The sequence below is a fragment of the Ictalurus punctatus genome, chromosome 1 (assembly GCF_001660625.3).
Source record: "Ictalurus punctatus breed USDA103 chromosome 1, Coco_2.0, whole genome shotgun sequence".
In the NCBI taxonomy this organism is placed as follows: Eukaryota; Metazoa; Chordata; class Actinopteri; order Siluriformes; family Ictaluridae; genus Ictalurus; species Ictalurus punctatus.
Genome location: NC_030416.2, coordinates 2,137,911 through 2,159,111, shown reverse-complemented (window position 1 = coordinate 2,159,111; position 21,201 = coordinate 2,137,911). Strand labels below are relative to the sequence as shown.

At 41.9% G+C, this 21,201-nt stretch overlaps 1 protein-coding gene across 11 annotated transcripts in view; it reads left to right on the top strand.

Moving 5' to 3' along the window:
* Positions 1-918: 918 nt before the first annotated feature.
* The window catches only part of obscnb (obscurin, cytoskeletal calmodulin and titin-interacting RhoGEF b), a 58,308-nt gene continuing 38,025 nt past the window's right edge, over positions 919-21,201 (top strand). For 7 of the 11 annotated variants that reach the window (XM_017466774.3, XM_017466799.3, XM_017466810.3 and 4 more), the window contains exons 1-18: positions 919-1,134; positions 2,571-3,666; positions 6,549-6,818; positions 6,973-7,233; positions 7,683-7,988; positions 8,084-8,350; positions 8,589-8,695; positions 9,204-9,372; positions 9,947-10,222; positions 10,774-11,049; positions 11,578-11,871; positions 12,130-12,423; positions 12,976-13,251; positions 14,976-15,251; positions 17,052-17,327; positions 18,381-18,656; positions 19,708-19,983; positions 20,288-20,563. In XM_017466774.3, coding sequence (XP_017322263.1) covers positions 2,580-3,666; positions 6,549-6,818; positions 6,973-7,233; positions 7,683-7,988; positions 8,084-8,350; positions 8,589-8,695; positions 9,204-9,372; positions 9,947-10,222; positions 10,774-11,049; positions 11,578-11,871; positions 12,130-12,423; positions 12,976-13,251; positions 14,976-15,251; positions 17,052-17,327; positions 18,381-18,656; positions 19,708-19,983; positions 20,288-20,563 — 5,263 coding nt within the window. In that variant the 5' untranslated portion in view covers positions 919-1,134; positions 2,571-2,579. The remainder of the gene's footprint in view (positions 1,135-2,570; positions 3,667-6,548; positions 6,819-6,972; positions 7,234-7,682; positions 7,989-8,083; positions 8,351-8,588; positions 8,696-9,203; positions 9,373-9,946; positions 10,223-10,773; positions 11,050-11,577; positions 11,872-12,129; positions 12,424-12,975; positions 13,252-14,975; positions 15,252-17,051; positions 17,328-18,380; positions 18,657-19,707; positions 19,984-20,287; positions 20,564-21,201) is intronic. The other 4 variants (XM_017466831.3, XM_017466817.3, XM_017466822.3 and 1 more) reach the window with 1 other exon arrangement.

Below are 21,201 nucleotides of genomic sequence, written 5' to 3'. Positions count from 1 at the left end.
CGGATGTTCACGTGCCCATTATAGAAGCTTTCGGAGGTGGACAGGGGTCAGCATGGGAACTCTGACCGCTCTGCAGCTCCGTACGCATCAAGCCATGATGCACTGTGTTCTGACTCCTTTCGATCAGAAACAGCTTAAACCTTTTCAGCAAATCGTGCTACAGTAGCTCTTCTGTTGGATCGGACCAGACGATCTAGCCTTCGCACCTCAAGCGCATCAGTGAGTCTTGGGAGCCCATGACCCTTGTCCTTCCTTGGACCACATTTGGTAGGTACTAACCTCTGCATACTGGGAACACCCCACAAGACCTGCTGTTTTGGAGACGCTCAGACCCAGTCGTCTCGCCGTCACAATCTGGCCCTCGTCAAAGTCTCAGATCTTTACTCTCGCCCATTTTTCCTGCTTCCAACACGTCAACTTCGAGAACTGTTTACTTTCTGCATAATAAATCCCACCTTCAACAGGTGCCACTGTAACGAGATAATCAACGTTATTCACGTCATCGGTCAGTGGGTTTAATGTTATGGGTGTATAGTGTACATGTTATAATGAGCGATTCATTTGGAATAATGACATCTTGAACTAACAGATTTAAAAAAAAAAAAAAAAAAAGTTTAAAAGTGTTCTAGATGCTCTATTAATGGTTTAATTCATCAGACTTAAGATTTCCACATGTTTGTATGTGCAGTGTTTGGTTCTCAGGTAAGTGGGGTCCTGCTCATGGGCTTGGAGCTGTAAGATGGCGGAGAAGGCGACCTGTTCAGGGACAGGTTTATTTTGGACAGGAGGCAGAACCGATGTGATCTGAGCGCGCCAGCCATTTGTCAGGCTGCAGAGAAAAGAGAATGAGTGAGTCTGAGGGGGTAGGGGGGGTAGGGGGGGGGGGGGGGGGGGGGGGATAACGCCGTGCTCGCTTCCCAACACCACATTCCGCTTGTTCTGAACACACTCACCTCCTTCAGCACCTCCCTCAGCACCACTCCTGCGCGCGAGCGGATTCACCACTTTTCTAACCTCATTTGTTTGTGCTCGCTTGTTTATTATTATTATTATTATTATTATTATTTATTCCCCCGGATAGTCACTCGGATATTTCTGGACTTCATGAGACAGCTCGGACGCGCCTGAGGAACGGTAAGACGTGCGAGCTTTTCGAGTCTCGTGACTGCTGGGGAAACTTTCACGCGACATTTTCTGCTGTGTCGTGGCGCGGCGCGTGCGTCTGCTCTACTGTCGCCTATATAAAGCCGAAGTTGCCTTAAGCCCAAGTTTGTGGTGTAGAGTGTGCTCGCGCACTGAGCGGCGCTCAGACAGGAAAGCGCTTTATTCTTATTCTTATTATTTTTTATTGTTTTTTTTTATTATTGTTTTTTTTAATGAGTGTAATAAATAAATAAAATTGAGGCCGGATTAGCGCTTGTTCTTATGACTGTCCTATCGAGCAGCTGATCGCGCGCCGCTTCTACAAATGGCAATAAAGCGAGACGCGCGCGGACAGCTGAGGCTATTTTCAGACACGAGCTCCAGAGTTAACGCCACAAATGTCAACCCCCCCAAGCACCCCCACCCTTATCTATTATTATTATTATTATTATTATTATTATTATTATTATTATCACCATCATCATCATTAGTGTTGTAGTTTTGGGATTCAGTAGTGTCGAGTTAAAGATTACTAATTCTGTATTCATTTTAACACAACCTTTTAAAAAAAAAAAATTTAGTGGGCTGGAGTGTTATTTTGGAGAGATTCTTCTTATTATTAATTTATTAGTTTATTTAGTAAGTGTGTATCATTACACTCAACTGTTTAGTCAAAGACGAACATAAAACATTTGGTCTTCAGTTTGTATTCTTCTTCTCATTATTTATTACACTCAACCTTGTATTATTATTATTATTATTATTATATTACACTATGTATCATTGAACCTTTTTTCTTTTTATAAATTATTTTTCTTAAACGTAACTTTGTATCTAGTTGAAGACTTTGTTACTTTTAACACTGTTGTATTTTTTTTAATATGAGTATGTGTGAATGTAGCAAACACTCGTTTTGGGGGGGGGGTATGCATTATTTTAAGAGTATAGCACGAATAATTAAATATATATTACATTGTAATTTCATTTGTATAGTTGTTGTATAACCTAGCATTCTGGCATTTCATGTGAAATACGTGACGTTTTTATTACACCAGTTTTATTTTTATTTTATTTTTTCGTATTTCGTGCAGTTTATATTCCCCCCCCCCATTTTTTTCACTCTGGGGCAACTTGTTGATACGAGTTGATACTTGCGTTTTTAATTCGGCAGCCGACTGAGTCAGTAAACCTATTTTGTATGGTGTTGACATGTTCCTAAAATGGAGATGCTCATATGAGCAAACAGGATCTTGATATATCCGTAAGTCTTATCCTCATCTGGTGCAAGTTCATTCCCTTAGACGAGGATAATCAAGCAAATAAAATCATTTGCGTTTGAAAAATATCAGCTGTGTAAAATGCCTACCCCCCCCCCCCCCCCCCCCCCCCAACCCCACCCAAATTCATGTCCATCATTGTGTCTACAGGAGCCGGTTATGGACCAGAATCTTTTTGGAGGAGCTCCTCGGTTCCTGACCCGGCCCAAAGCGTTCTCCCTCAGTGTGGGTCGGGATGCTACTCTCAGTTGCACCGTTGTGGGGACCCCTGTTCCTGCTGTCACCTGGGAAAAAGACAAACTGCGCATTTCCACTGGAGGGCGCTTCAAAACTATAGAGGATGGGGATGTCTATCGGCTCACCATCTATGACCTGACGCTGGAGGACAGCGGGCAGTACATGTGCCGCGCAAAGAATAATGTCGGAGAAGCTTACGCAGCAGTGACACTGAAGGTGGGTCTTCCAGCAACATTGGTCGATCGAGCACCCGTGTTCACGGCGAAGCCCGTCTCCACCAGAGTAGGTTTGGGCGGTGATGTTACCTTCTTCTGTCGTGTGGCAGCTCACCCCGCTCCCAAATTTGACTGGGAGAAGGACGGTCGTTATCTAGGTGAGACCAATCGCATCAAGATCACGTCGGACAGCGAGTCCAGCTCCGTGCGGATTCAGAGCGTCAGGAATATGGACAGCGGCACTTATACCTGCCGGGCTCAGAACTCCATCGGTCGGGCGCAAGCTGGCGCCGCTCTGGTGGTAGACGCACAGGATACTCGACTTCTCAACGCCGACAAAAGCACCTCCCTCCTGTCTCACCTGCAGAAGCGCAAAGAGGAGATGTGTAAGGATATTTCCCTTTTCCGAACGACCGAGAGCCACTCCCTGACGTCCTCGTCTAATATCGTAGAAGGGCTTAGCAAGTCAGACCTTGCCTCCGATCAGGAGCGGCGGGTCGTTGCTTTGGCTGGCAAACTGCCCAAAGGCGTCTTCACCCGAACCTGCATGGTGACCGAGGGCAAGCACGCCAAGCTCAGCTGCTTTGTCACGGGCCACCCCAAACCCCAGATCATCTGGAGGAAGGATGGTGTGAACATCAGCGAGGGTCGTAGGCACACCATGTATGAGGACCAAGCAGAGAACTTCATTCTCAAAGTACTGTACTGCAAGCAGAGTGATAATGGCCTCTATACCTGCAACGCCTCCAACTTAGCTGGACAAACCTACAGCGCTGTTCTGGTGATTGTGAAAGGTAAGCTAGGCCAGATCCATACTATTCAAAGCTTTTATGTTCGAACTGCTATGAGTTTAGCATTCCCCCATCACAGTTTGTATGTGGACTGTTCGATTTGTTTGCCTTTGATTCACCGAAGGGGAAAGGATGCCAGACATGAATGATGCTCCATATCAATGGATTAAAAGACATGTGTAGTAGTTGATCTGGTGAAGTTTTCTGTAAGGAGACTATGTCTAAATCTTTGAATGAATTGCAGTCCTTTGCATTGAGGCTTTGTTGTCTGGTCACTAGAAAATCAGCTTTAATAATTTACTTTATTTATGTATATAAAAAGCACACTGAGGCAATGAAGCGTTTTTGTTAACAATGGATCCGAGACAAGTTTGCTTCCTGCCGTTAGAACTTCTATAGCTGTACCCCGAACAGTTTACAGTTCATCTTTGGCAGCATTTCTCAGAGATGGTGAAACAGGTCTTGGAGCAGTCACAACATAATCGTATGCCACCATCATTCTTTAGGACGGTGTCACATTGCGGCTATTTTTTACACCTGTTGAGTTGTTCACACTTGTTGAGCACGGTCAGTGGTGACTTGCTGTCAGACGCCAGTGCTTTTCCGAATAAACATTTTGTGCTGTTTTATTTATTGTATTCTATTGAGTCCATTTGATTCGCTTTCATCGACCAAACGGACAAATGCGAGGCAGTAGCACCAAAATAAATGCCCCAAGTAGCCTGAGAATGACGTGCTTTTAAATAAGCAAATAAATTCTGCATGTGTTGTTTGCTAGCCGGTAATGATAGCGGTTCTGTTCTGTTCTAGAAGTTTCCCTTACATGTATTCAGGTATGATGTAGTTAGCATGTTGGGTAGCACGTTTGGTAAAGGTCACAGTAACTCACTCCTCAAGCAAATGCCAGTCCCACGTCCCAGCTATAATCAGTGCAACGTCAGTGATGTTTCAGATTATTCCAGAGTGTGAAACGCTCGTTTACTGACATCACTGTTTCTAATTGCTTATATATTGCAACACGTCTGGAAGAAAAAATTTTAGGGATAATAATAATAATATCAAGTTACCGTTATTTCTAAAAATAAATAAAAACAAAAAAATTCTGAAAACCAAATGTCTGCAAATCTGTAAGTAATTGATATTTATTTTTCACTCAGCTATTGAGTTCTTGATTCTGATTGATCAGAAGGTATCTATTGATGTCCTATTACGGCAACGTTCATTTAAATACGTTACCATTTCTACAGTAACAGCCAATTCCCAGGGACTTGTACAGCAGATGCTCCACATCATCGGTGTAAAAATGTGTTGGTTTTCTGCATACCGTGGTCGTAAAGAATGGTTATTTCAGTGACCATAGCCTTCCTGTCAGCTTGATCCAATCTGGCTATTCTCCTCTGACTTCTCTCATCAACACCCGTAGAATTTTCTGGATGTTTTTTATTTTTCGCACCATTGTGTGTAAACTCTAGAGATTGCTGTGCGGGACTATCTCAAGATATCAGCAGTTTCTGAAATACTCAAACCACCTCATCTGACACCCATGCCACATTAACCAAAGCTTTATTTATAATTGTCTATATTGTTTAACCTTTTGATATTTTGTTAAAAAAATTCACAAATCTAACAATTGCAAACACAACACATTTATCCAAAAAAAAAAACTTTAATATCCCATTGATATTTTACTCTTTTTTTTTTTTTTTTTTTTTTTTTTTTTTTTAAGCACACCTGGTTGATTAGAAACAGGAAATTGTTCATCCATGACTTCCTGTTTCACAGGGGTATAAATATGAGGTAACACACAGGCCAAATTCCGTTAGTCATTCATAACATTGGGTAAGACCAAGGAATGTAGCTGTGATGTGCGGCAAAAGGTTGTTGAGCTTCACAATATTGGACGTGTCTATAAGAAAATAGCACAAGCATTGAAAATGCCCATTTCCACCATCAGGGCAATAATTAAGAAGTTCCAGTCGACTGGAAATGTTATGAATCGACCTGGAATTGGACGTGTGTCTATATCGTCTCAACGCACTGTGAAGAGGACGGTTCCAGTGGACAAAAAATCTCCTGTGATCACAGCTGGAGAACTGCAGAAGTTAGTTGTGTCTTGGGGTCAGAAAGTCTCCAAAACTACAATCTGAAGTCCCCTACAGCACCACAAGTAGTTTGGAAGGGTTTGAAGAAAAAAAAACCTCTACTCTCATCCAAAAGCAAACTCGAGCGTCTTCAGTTTGCCGACACTACTGGAACTTCAAATGGGATCGGGTTCTATGCTCAGATGAAACCAGAATAGAGCTTTTTGGTAATAAACACACAGGTGGTTTTGGAGCACACAGAGAGGTAGCTGTATGGAAAAGTACCTCATGCCCACGGTTAAATATGGAGGTGGATCTTTAATGTTTTGGGGCTGTTTTCCTGCCAGAGGACCTGGACATTTTGTTAGGATACATGGCATCATGGACTCTATCAAATATCAACAGATATTAAATGAAATCCTGACTGCCTCTGACAAAGATTCAAATGGGCCGTGGTTGGATCTTCCAGAAGGACAATGATCCAAAACATACATCAAAATCAACACAGAAATGGTCTACTGACCACAAAATCAAGGTCCTGCCATGACCATCCCAGTCCCCTGACCTGAACCCCATAGAAAACGTGTCTAATAAAATGTACTCAGTGTTGAAAAATCACGAAAATTCTGTGCTCGTACCAACACCACACGGTTATTTAAGCATACATCATAGTGTATATAATACCATACAAAAATTCCCCTTCAGACTTTTTACCTGCAAGTCTTATTAGATTATTATGCTTTTAAGTTCGAGTCCTTTCTTTGCCTTCCTCCCAGTATTCTAATTCTGTTTTTGCTCTCCTAGAGCCAACAGTGGCATTTAAGAAGAAGCTGCAGGACGTGGAGGTGAAGGAGAAGGAGACGGCCATGTTGTTGTGTGAGGTGCCCATACCGAGCACTCAGGCGTCCTGGTTCATGGAGGAGACTCGCCTGGAGCAGAATGCGAAGTACCGCATGGAGCAGGAGGGCACGCTGCGTCGCCTCACCATCCACAACGTCACGACCAACGACGACGCCGTTTACATCTGCGAAATGAAGGAAGGGAGTCGCACTGTAGCTGAGCTCACTGTTCTGGGTATAGTACTAAGAGTTCTAAAAGAGTACTAAAAGTTCATTTTCCATCAATTAAAGCATGGCTCTGAGAGTACATCAGGCTGAGTTGGCAGTTCAGAGGTTTAAATTAATATTATAACCAATATAAAGTTTCTCACGTGCATCCGCATGTTCAGGAAACATCACCAAGAAGTTACCCAGGAGGACGGTCGTGCCGGTGAGCGATACGGTGATCTTCTGCGTGGAGCTCGAGCAGCCGGTTGAAGATGCTTATTGGACCCGGAATGGAGAGAAGCTGAAGGAGGACTCCAGGGTCATTATCGCTCGCACGCTTCAACAGTACACGCTCACCATCCGGGACTGCACTGCAGAAGACTCGGGCGAGGTGGCGTTCGTTGCCGGCGACTGCAAGACCTCCACGCGATTCTCAGTAACTGGTGAGGACAACTAACATCCAACTCGAGTGTTTGCTAATTATTTTAGGCATCAGTGTTTGTCCTGCATCAACATTTTTGAAAAATGACATTTTTAGCGATTGTTTATTATTTCCACGCTTTAAATATTCATTTAATTTAAACAACTGAATTCCAGACAGTTTTTTCTTCAAACCATAGCACAGAGATGGCAATGTAACATGAAACTTGCTGATGAGAAAAATATTTTATATATTTAATTTTATATATATATATATCATTTAGATTTATATTTTCACTTATATTTTATTTTATATCTTTATTTTTCCCGTGATTTTTATTTTTTTGTATTAATATTTTTTCTCCATACCATGTTTTTAGCATTTCGAGCTACCACATATATGGAATGTGCTCCATTAATACATTTTATTATAATTATTATTGCTGAGTATTATTATTTCATCGTGACGTAGCACCGAGGAAGTATCCTCCGGATCCCCCGGTCAAACCCATTGTGTTGAACAAGACGGACAGCTCCATCACTCTAAGCTGGTCTCGGGCAGACAGCGAGCGGCCCGTACCAGTCAACGGCTACGTGGTGGAGAGGAGGAAGGTTGGAGCTCAGACGTGGGTTCGAGTCACAGGCATGGAGCTCGTGTCGACCAGCCAATACACCATCAGCAACTTCACCGAGGAGAGCAGCTACCAGTTCCGCATTTCAGCCGTTAACAATTTTGGTCAGAGCGCCTATCTGGAGGTTCCTGGAACGTATTATCTTGGTAAATGGACTTTATTGACTATTATATTTCAGGAATGTATTTTCCAGTACCAAAACAGATCTCACGAACGCTGATCGCGTCCTATGTTTGTTCAGAGCCGACCGCCTCGGTGACGTCAGGTCTGCAAAGCTGCACCGCCGTGTCTGGCGAGGAGGCCACCTTCAGCGTGGAGCTCTCCGCGGCGTGCTCTGGAAGTTGGACGCTGAACGGCCGACTGATCCGCAGCGGCGCAGACTATCTCATAACTCGCTCAAAGACCGTTCACACGCTGGTGATCAGGGAGGTGACCACGGCACTGGATGGAGCTCAGGTCAAATTCGTGGGTGGAGGTTCTGAAAGCGTCTGCTCTCTCAGTGTAAAAGGTAAGAAGAATACTTAGTAATTACTTAAACACTACTTGAAGAATAAACCGCCGTGGAGAATAATCAGTCACAGGGTGGTGTGAAGAAGCGGTATCACTGTGAACGAACCAAAGCTGATGAATTTAACAGAATCTATAACAGCAAGTCCCGACTGTGGTATTAACAAAACCGATTAAACGTCGCATTGGTCTTTGTATTAAAGCATATTTTTTATATAAAGGCTTTATTCCCATTTAAGCTGCTCCGGCACGTTTTACCAAGAAATATTCTGAAGTGGAGATCTTCACGTTCAGCGCTCACTCCTCTGCCCAGCTGTACACGGAGGTCTCAGACGCCAGTGTCCAGGTAACTGCAGGTTCTGGCGTTGTATTTTGTGTGTGTGGTGTTTATAATTAAAATCTCCATTACATCATTTAATATAACATTGCTGTTGAATCCTGGATTCTGATTGGTCAGTATATAACGATTCATTTTCTATAAGAGCAGCTGCGACAGTAGTGCAGCTGCAAATCGCAGGTTTATTTACAGTTAATGCGCTCGTTTTAATACGTTATCGGTTCTCATTAAGGAGATTAAAACATTATGGAAGGAGTCTCCAGTGTCGGCACGACGTCTTCGGGGTAGAGGAGTTTACTTTTTATAGTAAACTTTATATACTTTATATTTACTTTTTATAGTACTCTTTATATGAGAACAGGAACTAACTTGTTTCTTGGACATTCCACAACAACTATAACTGTAAACAATACAAAAAAAAAGTGCCATTCTTTTGGAATATTGTTGTTGTATGACACTTCGGGACATGCTGTTGGGGGAAAATAATCAACTTTGGGCTTGTCTTTGTGGACCTCAGGTCTCCTGGATGAAGAACGGTATGGAATTGAGGATGGGCAAAAAGTATGAGGCGTCCAGTGTGGGATGTAAACGCACGCTGACTATTCATAACGTGACTCATGAGGATGCAGGGATGTATGAGTGTGTGTGTGACGGTGATAAGATGTCCATCCAGCTCGCTATTAAAGGTAATTAAAGCTTAGCTTTAGATTCTAACATGAGGATTAAAAAAAAAAAAAAAAAAAAATCATCTTTTGCCTATTGAGAAATATCTGAAATGTTGATGATCTCAACATACATTTGAAGTGAAAGAAGGTTGGCGTATAGCCTATATTCTCTTTCCTCTTCTTTTATTTATTTATTTATTTATTTATTTATTTATTTATTTTTAGAGAAAGCTTAAATCTAGTACCCTTAACGGTTTTTCACTTCTCCAATGGTTTCAAGTGGAACCCTTTTAAAAAGATCCCTTTACTATCCAAAACGCACAAGTAAACCGTTATTTATGGTACAAAGGTGACCGGACATGACTTATTAAAACGCCGATGTTGTGATATTGATAATACACTCATTTTCCAGTTCTTTCGGGGGAAATAATCAAATCTTGATGGTGTGATTTTAAAAACTACCAGTTTAAGAAAGAACACCTACTTATTCTACTAAGAAGGCATGAGAGAAATCGTAGAGAAATGCCTCACAAAACATTTCATTTAAATAACTTCGTCCAGGAATTTTTATTTTATTTGATTAATCTCCCTTTAGAGGAAGCAGCGAAGTTTGTGAACAAGCCCAAGACTCAACCCCTGGAGGTTTCTCTGTCGATGGGTGATGTGGCATTGAGCTGTGAGGTGGCGTCGCCTACAACTACTGTTGTGTGGAAGAAGGAGCATAAAGAAATAGCGGAGGACAACAGAGTGACCTTGGTGTCCCAGGGGACACAGAGAAAGCTGGTTATCAAAGGAGCCAAGCAGAGCGATGAAGGACACTATTCATGTGAGACGGTAGAGGACAAGGTCACATTCAGGGTCAAAATACAAGGTAAAAACCAGCACTAATTAGTCTGGGGAAGAAAAAAGAAAAAAGTAAACGGACAGAGCTAATTTCCCAAAAGCAGAGCAAGCTTTTGTGGAGAGCTACTAACAAAATTAAACAGTGGGCATAAATGTCGCTTAAACAAGTATTTTAATGCATACATGTGCAGTATTTATGAGCTGGCGTTTAAATTTAATTTAAATATGCAGGCTATGCAGTCATTTTAACGATTTTTAGAGAAATTTAGGTTTACACTTTATTCGTAGAATTAAAGTGTAGAACTGAATAAACTGGAACAGAGTAGAGCTGAACAGAATAAAATAGAATAGCGTACAGAGTAGAGGGCAGGAGAGTGTAGAATAGAACACAGTAGGAAAATTGTATAAAATATAAAGAATGAAACAACGTAATGGAGGTGACCAGAGTAGAACTGGACAAAATAGAACGCTTTTATCCAAAACCACAGCTGTCAAATATTTACGTACTGGCATTTGTAAATATTCTGCCGGTTTAATAATTCTATATGGTGATAAACTTTTTACTGATCGTTCTTGTAGAAACTCGAGCCATGTTTATCAACAAGGACACGTATCAGAAGGAGGTGAAAGTTTCTGCCTCTCAGAAAGCCACGCTGAGCTGTGAAGTGTCCGATTCTAAGACCGAGGTGAAATGGTATAAAGACGGCAAACAGCTGATGTCCAGTAAAACCGTCCACGTGGAGGCGAAGGGCAAAATCCGTCAACTGGTGTTGGACAGTGTGGAGAAGAAGGATGCAGGAGAGTACACCTGTGAAGTTGGAAATGAGAAGCTGGCTTTTAAGATTCATGTCACAGGTATGAAATAAAATGATTAGGGAATTAATTTAGTACACCGAGCACCTGTAGGAAAAACCTCATAGATGTCCTCCTGCCATTATCTAGCTGCTACGTCAACTGCTAGTAAACTAGCTTATCTTTATCATAGGTGATTTTATATAATGGTACCCAAACCTGACCCAATATTACATGACACAAACTTTGTTGTTGATGACGAACATTAGCGAGGTTAATATGCTAGCTTCTGTGGCTTAGCGTCTGGATAATGTGATTCTCCGAGCTTGGACATTATTAGTACCCAAGCTATGGAATGTATTTTCTAAGCATGAACGAAAACACTCGGTGTTGGTGCTGTTCTCACATCCCAAAGTGTTTTATTCCTCTTAAACCTCAGCAATTTTCAAACGATTGCAAATGTTTATTTAGTAAAGAGCATGTTTAACTTTTTATCCGTTTATCGTTACATTCAGTGTTGTAGAATGTCGAAGAAACGGGTTCGTTCCTGTTAGCTATATTTAACTGTTTAATGTCCCCCCCCTTTAACAGCCACCCCAGTAGAAACTCAAGCTCTAGCGACCTTCGTGAACAAGGACACCTATCAGAAGGAGGTGAAAGTTTCTGCCTCTCAGAAAGCCACGCTGAGCTGTGAAGTGTCCGACTCTAAAACCGAGGTGAAATGGTATAAAGACAGCAAACAGCTGATGTCCAGTAAGACCGTCCACATGGAGACGAAGGGTAAAATCCGTCAACTGGTGTTGGACAGTGTGGAGAAGAAGGATGCAGGAGAGTACACCTGTGAAGTTGGGAATGAGAAGCTGGCTTTTAAGATTCATGTGACTGGTATGTATGAGTTTGAATGGGTTTTTTTTTTTTTAATTAATAACTATGAATTTATTTGTGTACGTTGGACCTTTTGAGATGACCTCTGTATGTATAAACCTAAAGAATGGCTTAATAATAGCATTGTGTGATAAAATTATAAAGCAATCCATTTTACTGTCATTTTTACTTCCAAATCTAAAGCCAGACCCCCAAGGTCTGTTGAATTTTGTTTGGGCCAATTTTTTATATGCTCTGAAAGCACCTTTTGTTTAACAGCTGCCCCAAAAGAAACTCAGGCTCAAGCGACCTTTGTGAACAAGGACACCTATCAGAAGGAGGTGAAAGTTTCTGCCTCTCAGAAAGCCACGCTGAGCTGTGAAGTGTCCGACTCTAAAACCGAGGTGAAATGGTATAAAGACGGCAAACAGCTGATGTCCAGTAAGACCGTCCACGTGGAGACGAAGGGCAAAATCCGTCAACTGATGTTGGACAGTGTGGAGAAGACGGATGCAGGAGAGTACACCTGTGAAGTTGGGAATGAGAAGCTGGCCTTTAAGATTCAGGTGGCAGGTATTGAAAATGACTTTACCTCCTTTCTTCTTCAATGCTAGTCCTAGGTAGCATGTTTCTCCTTCAATACATTCCCTGCAGCTAGTGCTGTTTGGTCAGAAGACATTGATTTAATGTTCTCTATCTACGGCTTGTATGTTAGTTCTGGCTACAAGGCAAATCACAGATTTATATTAATGCACTCGTTCTGATAGATTATTATTTCTGTAGTAATGACTTGGACAGGAACGTGTATGGTGGACACTTCATTACAAAGACCTCATTGACATGGTGCTGATTTCTCTGAGAAGACGTTTAGCTTTTATGGAAGGAGTCTACACAATATTACACAATATGTATTATATATTGCGTAGTCTAGGCCCATAATTAAAACCTCACATGTGTTATATTTCAATTAGTGTAGCAACACATGCCCGAACATTTAGTTATGTATACAAAGGTACATGGCAGTGAGCACAAGAATGAAATTGGAACTGGGACCTTCCTATTCTTTGATTATCCTGTTCCCCAAGTCTGTGCAGTCTGAGTGACCTGATCTGTTTCTCAATCTAGAAACTCAAGCAGTTTTCATCAACAAGGACACCTATCAGAAAGAGGTGAAAGTTTCTGCCTCTCAGAAAGCCACGCTGAGCTGTGAAGTGTCCGACTCCAAGACAGAGGTGAAATGGTATAAAGACGGCAAACAGCTGATGTCCAGTAAGACCATCCACGTGGAGACGAAGGGCAAAATCCGTCAACTGGTGTTGGACAGTGTGGAGAAGAAGGATGCAGGAGAGTACACCTGTGAAGTTGGGAATGAGAAGCTGGCTTTTAAGATTCAGGTGACAGGTATGGAAAATAGTATTGTCTATCCACTTTTGCAGTCAGCTATTTTAGTAGATTATATATATATAATATATATATATATATATATATATATATATATATATATATATATAAAATATATATATATATATATATATATAAAATATATAAAATGTATTCATTCATTTTCCTTACGCTTTTATGGGTGGGGGTGAGTTGCAGCGGCAATACTCTGAGAAGGCCAGTCCATACCTTTTTATCCCCAGTCACAGATTCCAGCTCTTCCTGGGGGATCCTCAGATATTCCCAAGCCAACTGTGAATTAAAATCACTTTGGCAGGTTTTAGGTCTGCCACAGAGGCTTGTCCAATGGGACGTGCTTGGTAAAGATCTAGCAGGAGCCAACTAGAAGGGTATCCATACAAAGTTCCACGAACTGCCATAGTAACTTCGGCCACAATGGTGGTCTACAAAACACCCAAGAATTCATGCCTCATGCAGGAAGGAGAATGCCTACTGTGTTAAGGAAGTCCTCTAGAAGACTCTCTAGAGATCAACACTCCCTCACACTTGCTCAGCAGAGCTGGTAAAAGGTCTTGTCTCCCTCTCCTGAGGCACTGAACGGTTTGCCAGAACATCTTTGAGGCCATTCAATAGTTGTTGTTTTTTTCCATGGCCTCTCTGAATTCCTCCCATGCCCAAGCTTTCAATTCTGCAACTGATTTTACTGAAGTCCTTTTGACTTTCCTATATCTCTCACTTAAACCAGCCCATAACTTTACCTATGTGTCTAAAGCATATGCTTTCTCATGATACAATCACACAATTGATCATTGACCTTTCTGTAAGGTGCTCTGGTACCAAGTACACATATAAGCAAGCATGTTTTCATAGTGTTTGTCATTGAAAAGACATGGCTTGCAACGATGTCTAACACTACTTCATTGTTCTGTTCGGATCCAGGAGGCTGACCCTCACAATAATGCCCCTCAAATTCTCTCCAACATTCCCAACATGAGCGTTGATGACCCCAGTAGCACTATGGAGTCAGTAGGTAGTATCCTATCAACCACCGGCTCCACCTTCTTCAAGAAGGCTGAATACGCTGAAGTGCTTACTGGTGCATATGCATAAATAATTAATTTTCCTTACTGAGACTCAGAGACAGCCCTATTCACCACGTATAACTCCAACCGGGAGGTCCTCTGCCTGGGACTGTTGAGTATTTTGAAACCTGCCGAAGTCCTAACTCTTGTGGGGAAGGGGGTCTCCAGAGTAGGAGAGATCACCCTAATTGATATATTTGGTATCAGAGCCTATGTATGGTTCGTATTTGTCTATCTCATCAACTAACTAGGGTTCTTTACCTGCCAGCAAAGTGATGTTCTCCTCAGGTGGGTCCCAGTAAACCTAATTCAAGAAGGGCACTTAGTGTTTTTAGGCCCTTGCTGTGGGTCTTCATGGATCACTCTTTTTCTGACCTCTCTCCTCAGATCTGTTCATCATGTGTGGCCCTTCTAGCAGCATTTAGTTCTCACTGACATAACACTAAGATTTTTCAAAATACACAAGCTTCTTCACCATGGCAAGATCTTGACATCAAGATTGATATGAACTAATAATGGTTGCTGTGATGAATGTGCTGTTTTTCCGTTTGGAATATTCATTTATTTGTGTGATGTTGAATGTGAACTATATTTGACTAAGAATCAGCAGCTCATTCATGATGCATTAAACTGTCTCTTCAGAACCCCAAGCCACTTTCACCAACAAGGACACCTATCAGAAGGAGGTGAAAGTTTCTGCCTCTCAGAAAGCCACACTGAGCTGTGAAGTGTGCGACTCCAAAACTGAAGTGAAATGGTATAAAGACGGCAAACAGCTGATGTCCGGTAAGACCGTCCACGTGGAGACGAAGGGCAAAATCCGTCAACTGGTGTTGGACAGTGTGGAGAAGAAGGATGCAGGAGAGTACACCTGTGAAGTTGGAAATGAGAAGCTGCTCTTTAAGATTCAGGTGACAGGTAAGTGGTGGCCTCTCCTTGCCCAATTTCATGTATTATTATTGGGCGGCTAATATTCAGAAACTGGTGTTCTGGGTGCAGGCCCCCTCTCTTCCATGGTGCCACTTAGAAGCGAAGTCTTGTACCTCCAACCTCCCTCCATGCTATGGTGTTCTCCTCCCTTCCTATAGCCCTTTCACAATACACGGATAATCCAATAGTATGTACCTCTCTAAAGATTTTCTATCAGTTTCGCCGTCATTTTAAATCCATCTCGGCCCCAACCATGGCACCTATATGTAATACCCACCTCTTTCCCCCCTCCTTTATGGATTCCACGTTCTCTTTGTGGGGAAAAGAAGGGTTTGAAACGCTTTGAGGATCTTTTCATTAATAATGTGTTTGCAAACTTTTCTGAATTCTCATCATTCAGTCTGCCTCCGTCTCACCTATTCTGTTTCTTTCAAGTTAGGCATTGTGTCTCCTCCCTATTCGCTGGTTTTCCCTCCTTACCTATAAAGTCTGCATGGGAAGAGGTGTTCAAGTTGAATCCTAATAAGGGTGGCATTATCTCACGGATATATGCAATGATCTGGTCACAGGACGATTCTTACAATATCAAAACCATTGGTGCTTGGGAGGAGGAATTGGGCCTGGAGCTTGAGGATGATTACTGGGGCAGAGCGTTAGATAATATACGTACCACCATGTCTTGTGCTAGACTTAGTTTCATACAATTTAAAGTGGTCCATAGAGCTCACCTCTCTAGGAGCAAACTGTTTAAAATATATCCCAATGTTCCTGACGTGTGAAAAATGCAAACTTTCACCCTGTAACCTCAGTCATATGTTTGACCTTTGTCCCAAATTGCAGAACTTTTGGAACTCTTTCTTCGAAACTATGTCCGACGTTCTTAAGATCAAATTAGATGTCTGTCCTTTAATTGCTATCTTTGGTGTTCCATCTCATTGTCAGCCTCTGAAACATAAACAAGCTAGTGTTGTGGCCTTTGCATCGTTACTTGCTCGGCACAGAATACTGTTGTCTTGGACCTCTCCACAACCCCCTCTATATCTGTCTGGCTTAAAGATTTAATCTTCTTTTTAAAACTTGAAAAAATCAAGTACAACATCAGAGGCAGGGGTGACTAATTTTGGGGAAAATGGGCACAATTTATTACCTACTTCAATGATGTACGCACCCTGGTGGTGGATTGAGGAGAGGTGAACTGTAATTCCTGATCATCTTACCCCTTTTTTTTTGTTGTTGTTTTGGGTTTTTATGTTTTTGTTTTTTGTTTGTTTATTTGTTTTTTGTGTTTTTTTTGTTTGTTTGTTTTTTTCTTTGGTTGGTTGTTTATTGTTTTTTTTGTTTCCCCCTTTCTTTTGGTTTTGGCTGTGGTTGTTTGTTGGGGTTGTTGGGTGGGGTGTTATGTAAAATGTAAATTTTCAATAAAAATTCTATGATAAAAAAAAAAAAAAGATTCAGGTGACAGGTATGGAAAAGTTTTTCAAAGTTCGTATAGTTTTTTTTGTTTGTTTGTTTTTGGGTTTTTTTTGTATTAAATATTTAAAATATAACTGACGAGAAGGTGTCCCAGCTTGACTCATCCTGTAATATAGATAACACAGTTAGCTGACTAATATGGGGCAGCCTAGAATTGTATGTAAAAGAACAATTACCCCTGCTGTCCTCCTTCAAAACCATAAAAAGGAACAAGGATGGAGCAGACGTGCAAATGGAAGGGATTTGTTTATTTTTGTTCTATTTGTCGAGGCGTGTCTCTACAATTGTAATGATATGCAATAATTCTCCCATCAGAAACTCATGCCACTTTCACCAACAAGGACACCTATCAGAAGGAGGTGAAAGTTTCTGCCTCTCAGAAAGCCACGCTGAGCTGTGAAGTGTCCGATTCTAAGACCGAGGTGAAATGGTATAAAGACGGCAAACAGCTGGTCTCCAGTAAGACCGTCCACGTGGAGACGAAGGGCAAAATCCGTCAACTGGTGTTTGACATTGTGGAGAAGAAGGATGCAGGAGAGTACACCTGTGAAGTTGGGAATGAGAAGCTGGCTTTTAAGATTCAGGTGACAGGTATGGAAATTGTTATTAAGGTTTGAAATGTTTTTTCTCCTACATGATTCAAATGTAACTGATGAGATTGCATCTAGACTCGGCTCAATCTTTAATACACAAGTTCCCAACCCCTGGTCCTGGAGTCCTGCACATTTGAGTGTTTTCCCCAAACTAACAAACTCTCTTAAACTCCAGTGCTGCTAATTAGCTGATTACTTAAGTCAGTTGTTTTGAGATTAGGGAAAACATAGAAATGTTCAGCGCAGGGGGTGTACACTAGGACCTGTGGGAATGTAGGAGTACACTAGGACCTGTGGGTACATTAGGTTGGGAACCTGTGCTTTTATATAGAAAACAGCTATAGGAATCCTGGCATAGGCAGCTGTCTAATGTGCTGACTTTTATATGGAGCAACCTAGAATTGTATGTAAAAGAACAATTAATACCTGAGTGTGTCCCCTTCAGGTGTAGTTCTGCCATTCTTCAAAGCCTTCACCAAACGGAGACAGCCAGATTACTAGCCTAGGCGGAGCCGGGACAAGCAGATTTTGTGTCTGGGCTAATAGTTTTGTTATTTGTAGTTGCCCAGATGACCCTGCTCCTAGTTTTCATTTGGTATGCAGCCATGTTTAAATTTAACATGCTTCACAGTGGTGCAATGCACCTCCATGCTGTAACCGTAGGACCACCTGCTACACTACACACATCAGCTGAGGATCCGATTGATGGTAGAATGTTTATTACTAGATGGATTAATTCACGTGCGTTTATGACCAACAATCTTTTCAGAACCAGAAAGGCGTAGGTATGTGGAAACCTTCACGAAATAGAGCAATATATAGTGAAACGCAAAACTCTCCTGCTGTCGCAGTACACGCAAGTCGCAGCACGTCAAACATATCAAGAGAAAATCAAGATACTACACAGTTTCTATTTTTTATATTTTAACACGTAATGCACCACAGCTCAACAATTTGGTGTCGGCAGTTCATATACATGTTTGTTTCACTGAGTCCGTTAAGGTGTCCCCACGTCTTTGTACGTTAGGCTCTTGAATATTTGTCCCATCAGAACCTCAAGCCACTTTCATCAACAAGGACACCTATCAGAAGGAGGTGAAAGTTTCTGCCTCTCAGAAAGCCACGCTGAGCTGTGAAGTGTCCGATTCTAAGACCGAGGTGAAATGGTATAAAGACGGCAAACAGCTGGTCTCCAGTAAGACCGTCCACGTGGAGACGAAGGGCAAAATCCGTCAACTGGTGTTGGACATTGTGGAGAAGAAGGATGCAGGAGAGTACATCTGTGAAGTTGGGAATGAGAAGCTGGCTTTTAAGATTCAGGTGACAGGTATGGAAATTGTTATTAAGGTTTGAAATGTTTTTTCTCCTACATGATTCAAATGTAACTGATGAGATTGCATCTAGACTCGGCTCAATCTTTAATACACAAGTTCCCAACCCCTGGTCCTGGAGTCCTGCACATTTGAGTGTTTTCCCCAAACTAACACTCTCTTAAACTCCAGTGCTGCTAATTAGCTGATTACTTAAGTCAGTTGTTTTGAGATTAGGGAAAACATAGAAATGTTCAGCGCAGGGGGTGTACACTAGGACCTGTGGGAATGTAGGGGTACACTAGGACCTGTGGGTACATTAGGTTGGGAACCTGTGCTTTTATATAGAAAACAGCTATAGGAATCCTGGCATAGGCAGCTGTCTAATGTGCTGACTTTTATATGGAGCAACCTAGAATTGTATGTAAAAGAACAATTAATACTTGAGTGTGTCCCCTTCAGGTGTAGTTCTGCCATTCTTCAAAGCCTTCACCAAACGGAGACAGCCAGATTACTAGCCTAGGCGGAGCCGGGACAAGCAGATTTTGTGTCTGGGCTAATAGTTTTGTTATTTGTAGTTGCCCAGATGACCCTGCTGCTAGTTTTCATTTGGTATGCAGCCATGTTTAAATTTAACATGCTTCACAGTGGTGCGATGCACCTCCATGCTGTAACCGTAGGACCACCTGCTACACTACACACATCAGCTGAGGATCCGGTTGATGGTAGAATGTTTATTACTAGATGGATTAATTCACGTGCATTTATGACCAACAATCTTTTCAGAACCAGAAAGGCGTAGGTATGTGGAAACCTTCACGAAATAGAGCAATATAAAGTGAAACGCAAAACTCTCCTGCTGTCGCAGTACACGCAAGTCGGAGCGCGTCAAACATATCAAGAGAAAATCAAGATACTACACAGTTTCTATTTTTTATATTTTAACACGTAATGCACCACAGCTCAACAATTTGGTGTCGGCAGTTCATATACATGTTTGTTTCGCTGAGTCCGTTAAGGTGTCCCCACGTCTCTGTACGTTAGGCTCTTGAATATTTGTCCCATCAGAACCTCAAGCCACTTTCATCAACAAGGACACCTATCAGAAGGAGGTGAAAGTTTCTGCCTCTCAGAAAGCCACGCTGAGCTGTGAAGTGTGCGACTCCAAGACCGAGGTGAAATGGTATAAAGACGGCAAACAGCTGATGTCCAGTAAAACCGTCCACGTGGAGACGAAGGGCAAAATCCGTCAACTGGTGTTGGACAGTGTGGAGAAGAAGGATGCAGGAGAGTACACCTGTGAAGTTGGAAATGAGAAGCTGGCCTTTAAGATTCAGGTGACAGGTATGGAAAAGATTTTCAAAGTTGATATAATTTTTTTGTTTTAAATATTTAAAATATAACTGAAGAGAAGGTGTCCCAGCTTGACCCATCCCGTAATATAGATAACACAGGTAGCTGACTAATATGGGGCAGCCTTGAATTGCATGAAAAAGAACAGTTACCTCTGCTGTCCTCCTTCTAAACCTTAAAAGGAGCAAGAATGAAGCGGACATGCAAGTGGAATTTATTTGTTTTGTTTGTTTTTGGTCTATTGGTCAAGGCGTGTCTCTTCAATTGTATTGATATGCAATATTTGTCCCATCAGAACCTCAAGCCACTTTCATCAACAAGGACACCTATCAGAAGGAGGTGAAAGTTTCTGCCTCTCAGAAAGCAACGCTGAGCTGTGAAGTGTCCGATTCTAAGACCGAGGTGAAATGGTATAAAGACGGCAAACAGCTGGTCTCCAGTAAGACCGTCCACGTGGAGACGAAGGGCAAAATCCGTCAACTGGTGTTGGACAGTGTGGAGAAGAAGGATGCAGGAGAGTACACCTGTGAAGTTGGGAATGAGAAGCTGCTCTTTAAGATTCAGGTGGCAGGTACAGAAAGGTTTTTCAAAGTTTGTGTAATTTGTTTATGTATTAAATAGTTCAAATATTACTATTGAAAAGGTGTCCCAGCTTGACTCATCCCACAATAAAGAGAACACCACAATCAGCAGACTTGTACAGTTGCAATCAGTATGATTCAACCCCCATTGCAAATCAGGTTTATTGTCAAAATTTACAGACTTTCAGCTGTTTCCAATGAACAAATCAAACAAAAGCAATTGAAATAGTCGCAGGGCAGCTGTGGCTCAGGTGGTAGAGCGGTGGTAGAGCGGGTTGTCCACTAATCGTGCAGTTCGATTCCCGGCCCACATGACTCCACATGCCAAAGTGTCCTTGGGCAAGACACTGAACCCCAAGTTGCTCCCAATGGCATGTTAGCGCCTTGCATGGCAGCTCTGCTACTATTGGTGTGTGAATGGGGGAATGAGACATAGTGTAAAGCGCTTTGGATAAAAGCTCTATATAGTTCAACAGAACCAATACTTCAAGTGGTTTCCTCAAATTCAACTTATAATGACTTCTCCAGCTTCAAAATTATTCAACCCCATCATGGCAAGCATTTTTATTACTTAGTAGAGCACTCTTTTGCTGTTATGACTTGCTGCAAGCGAGATGCTGAGCCAGAC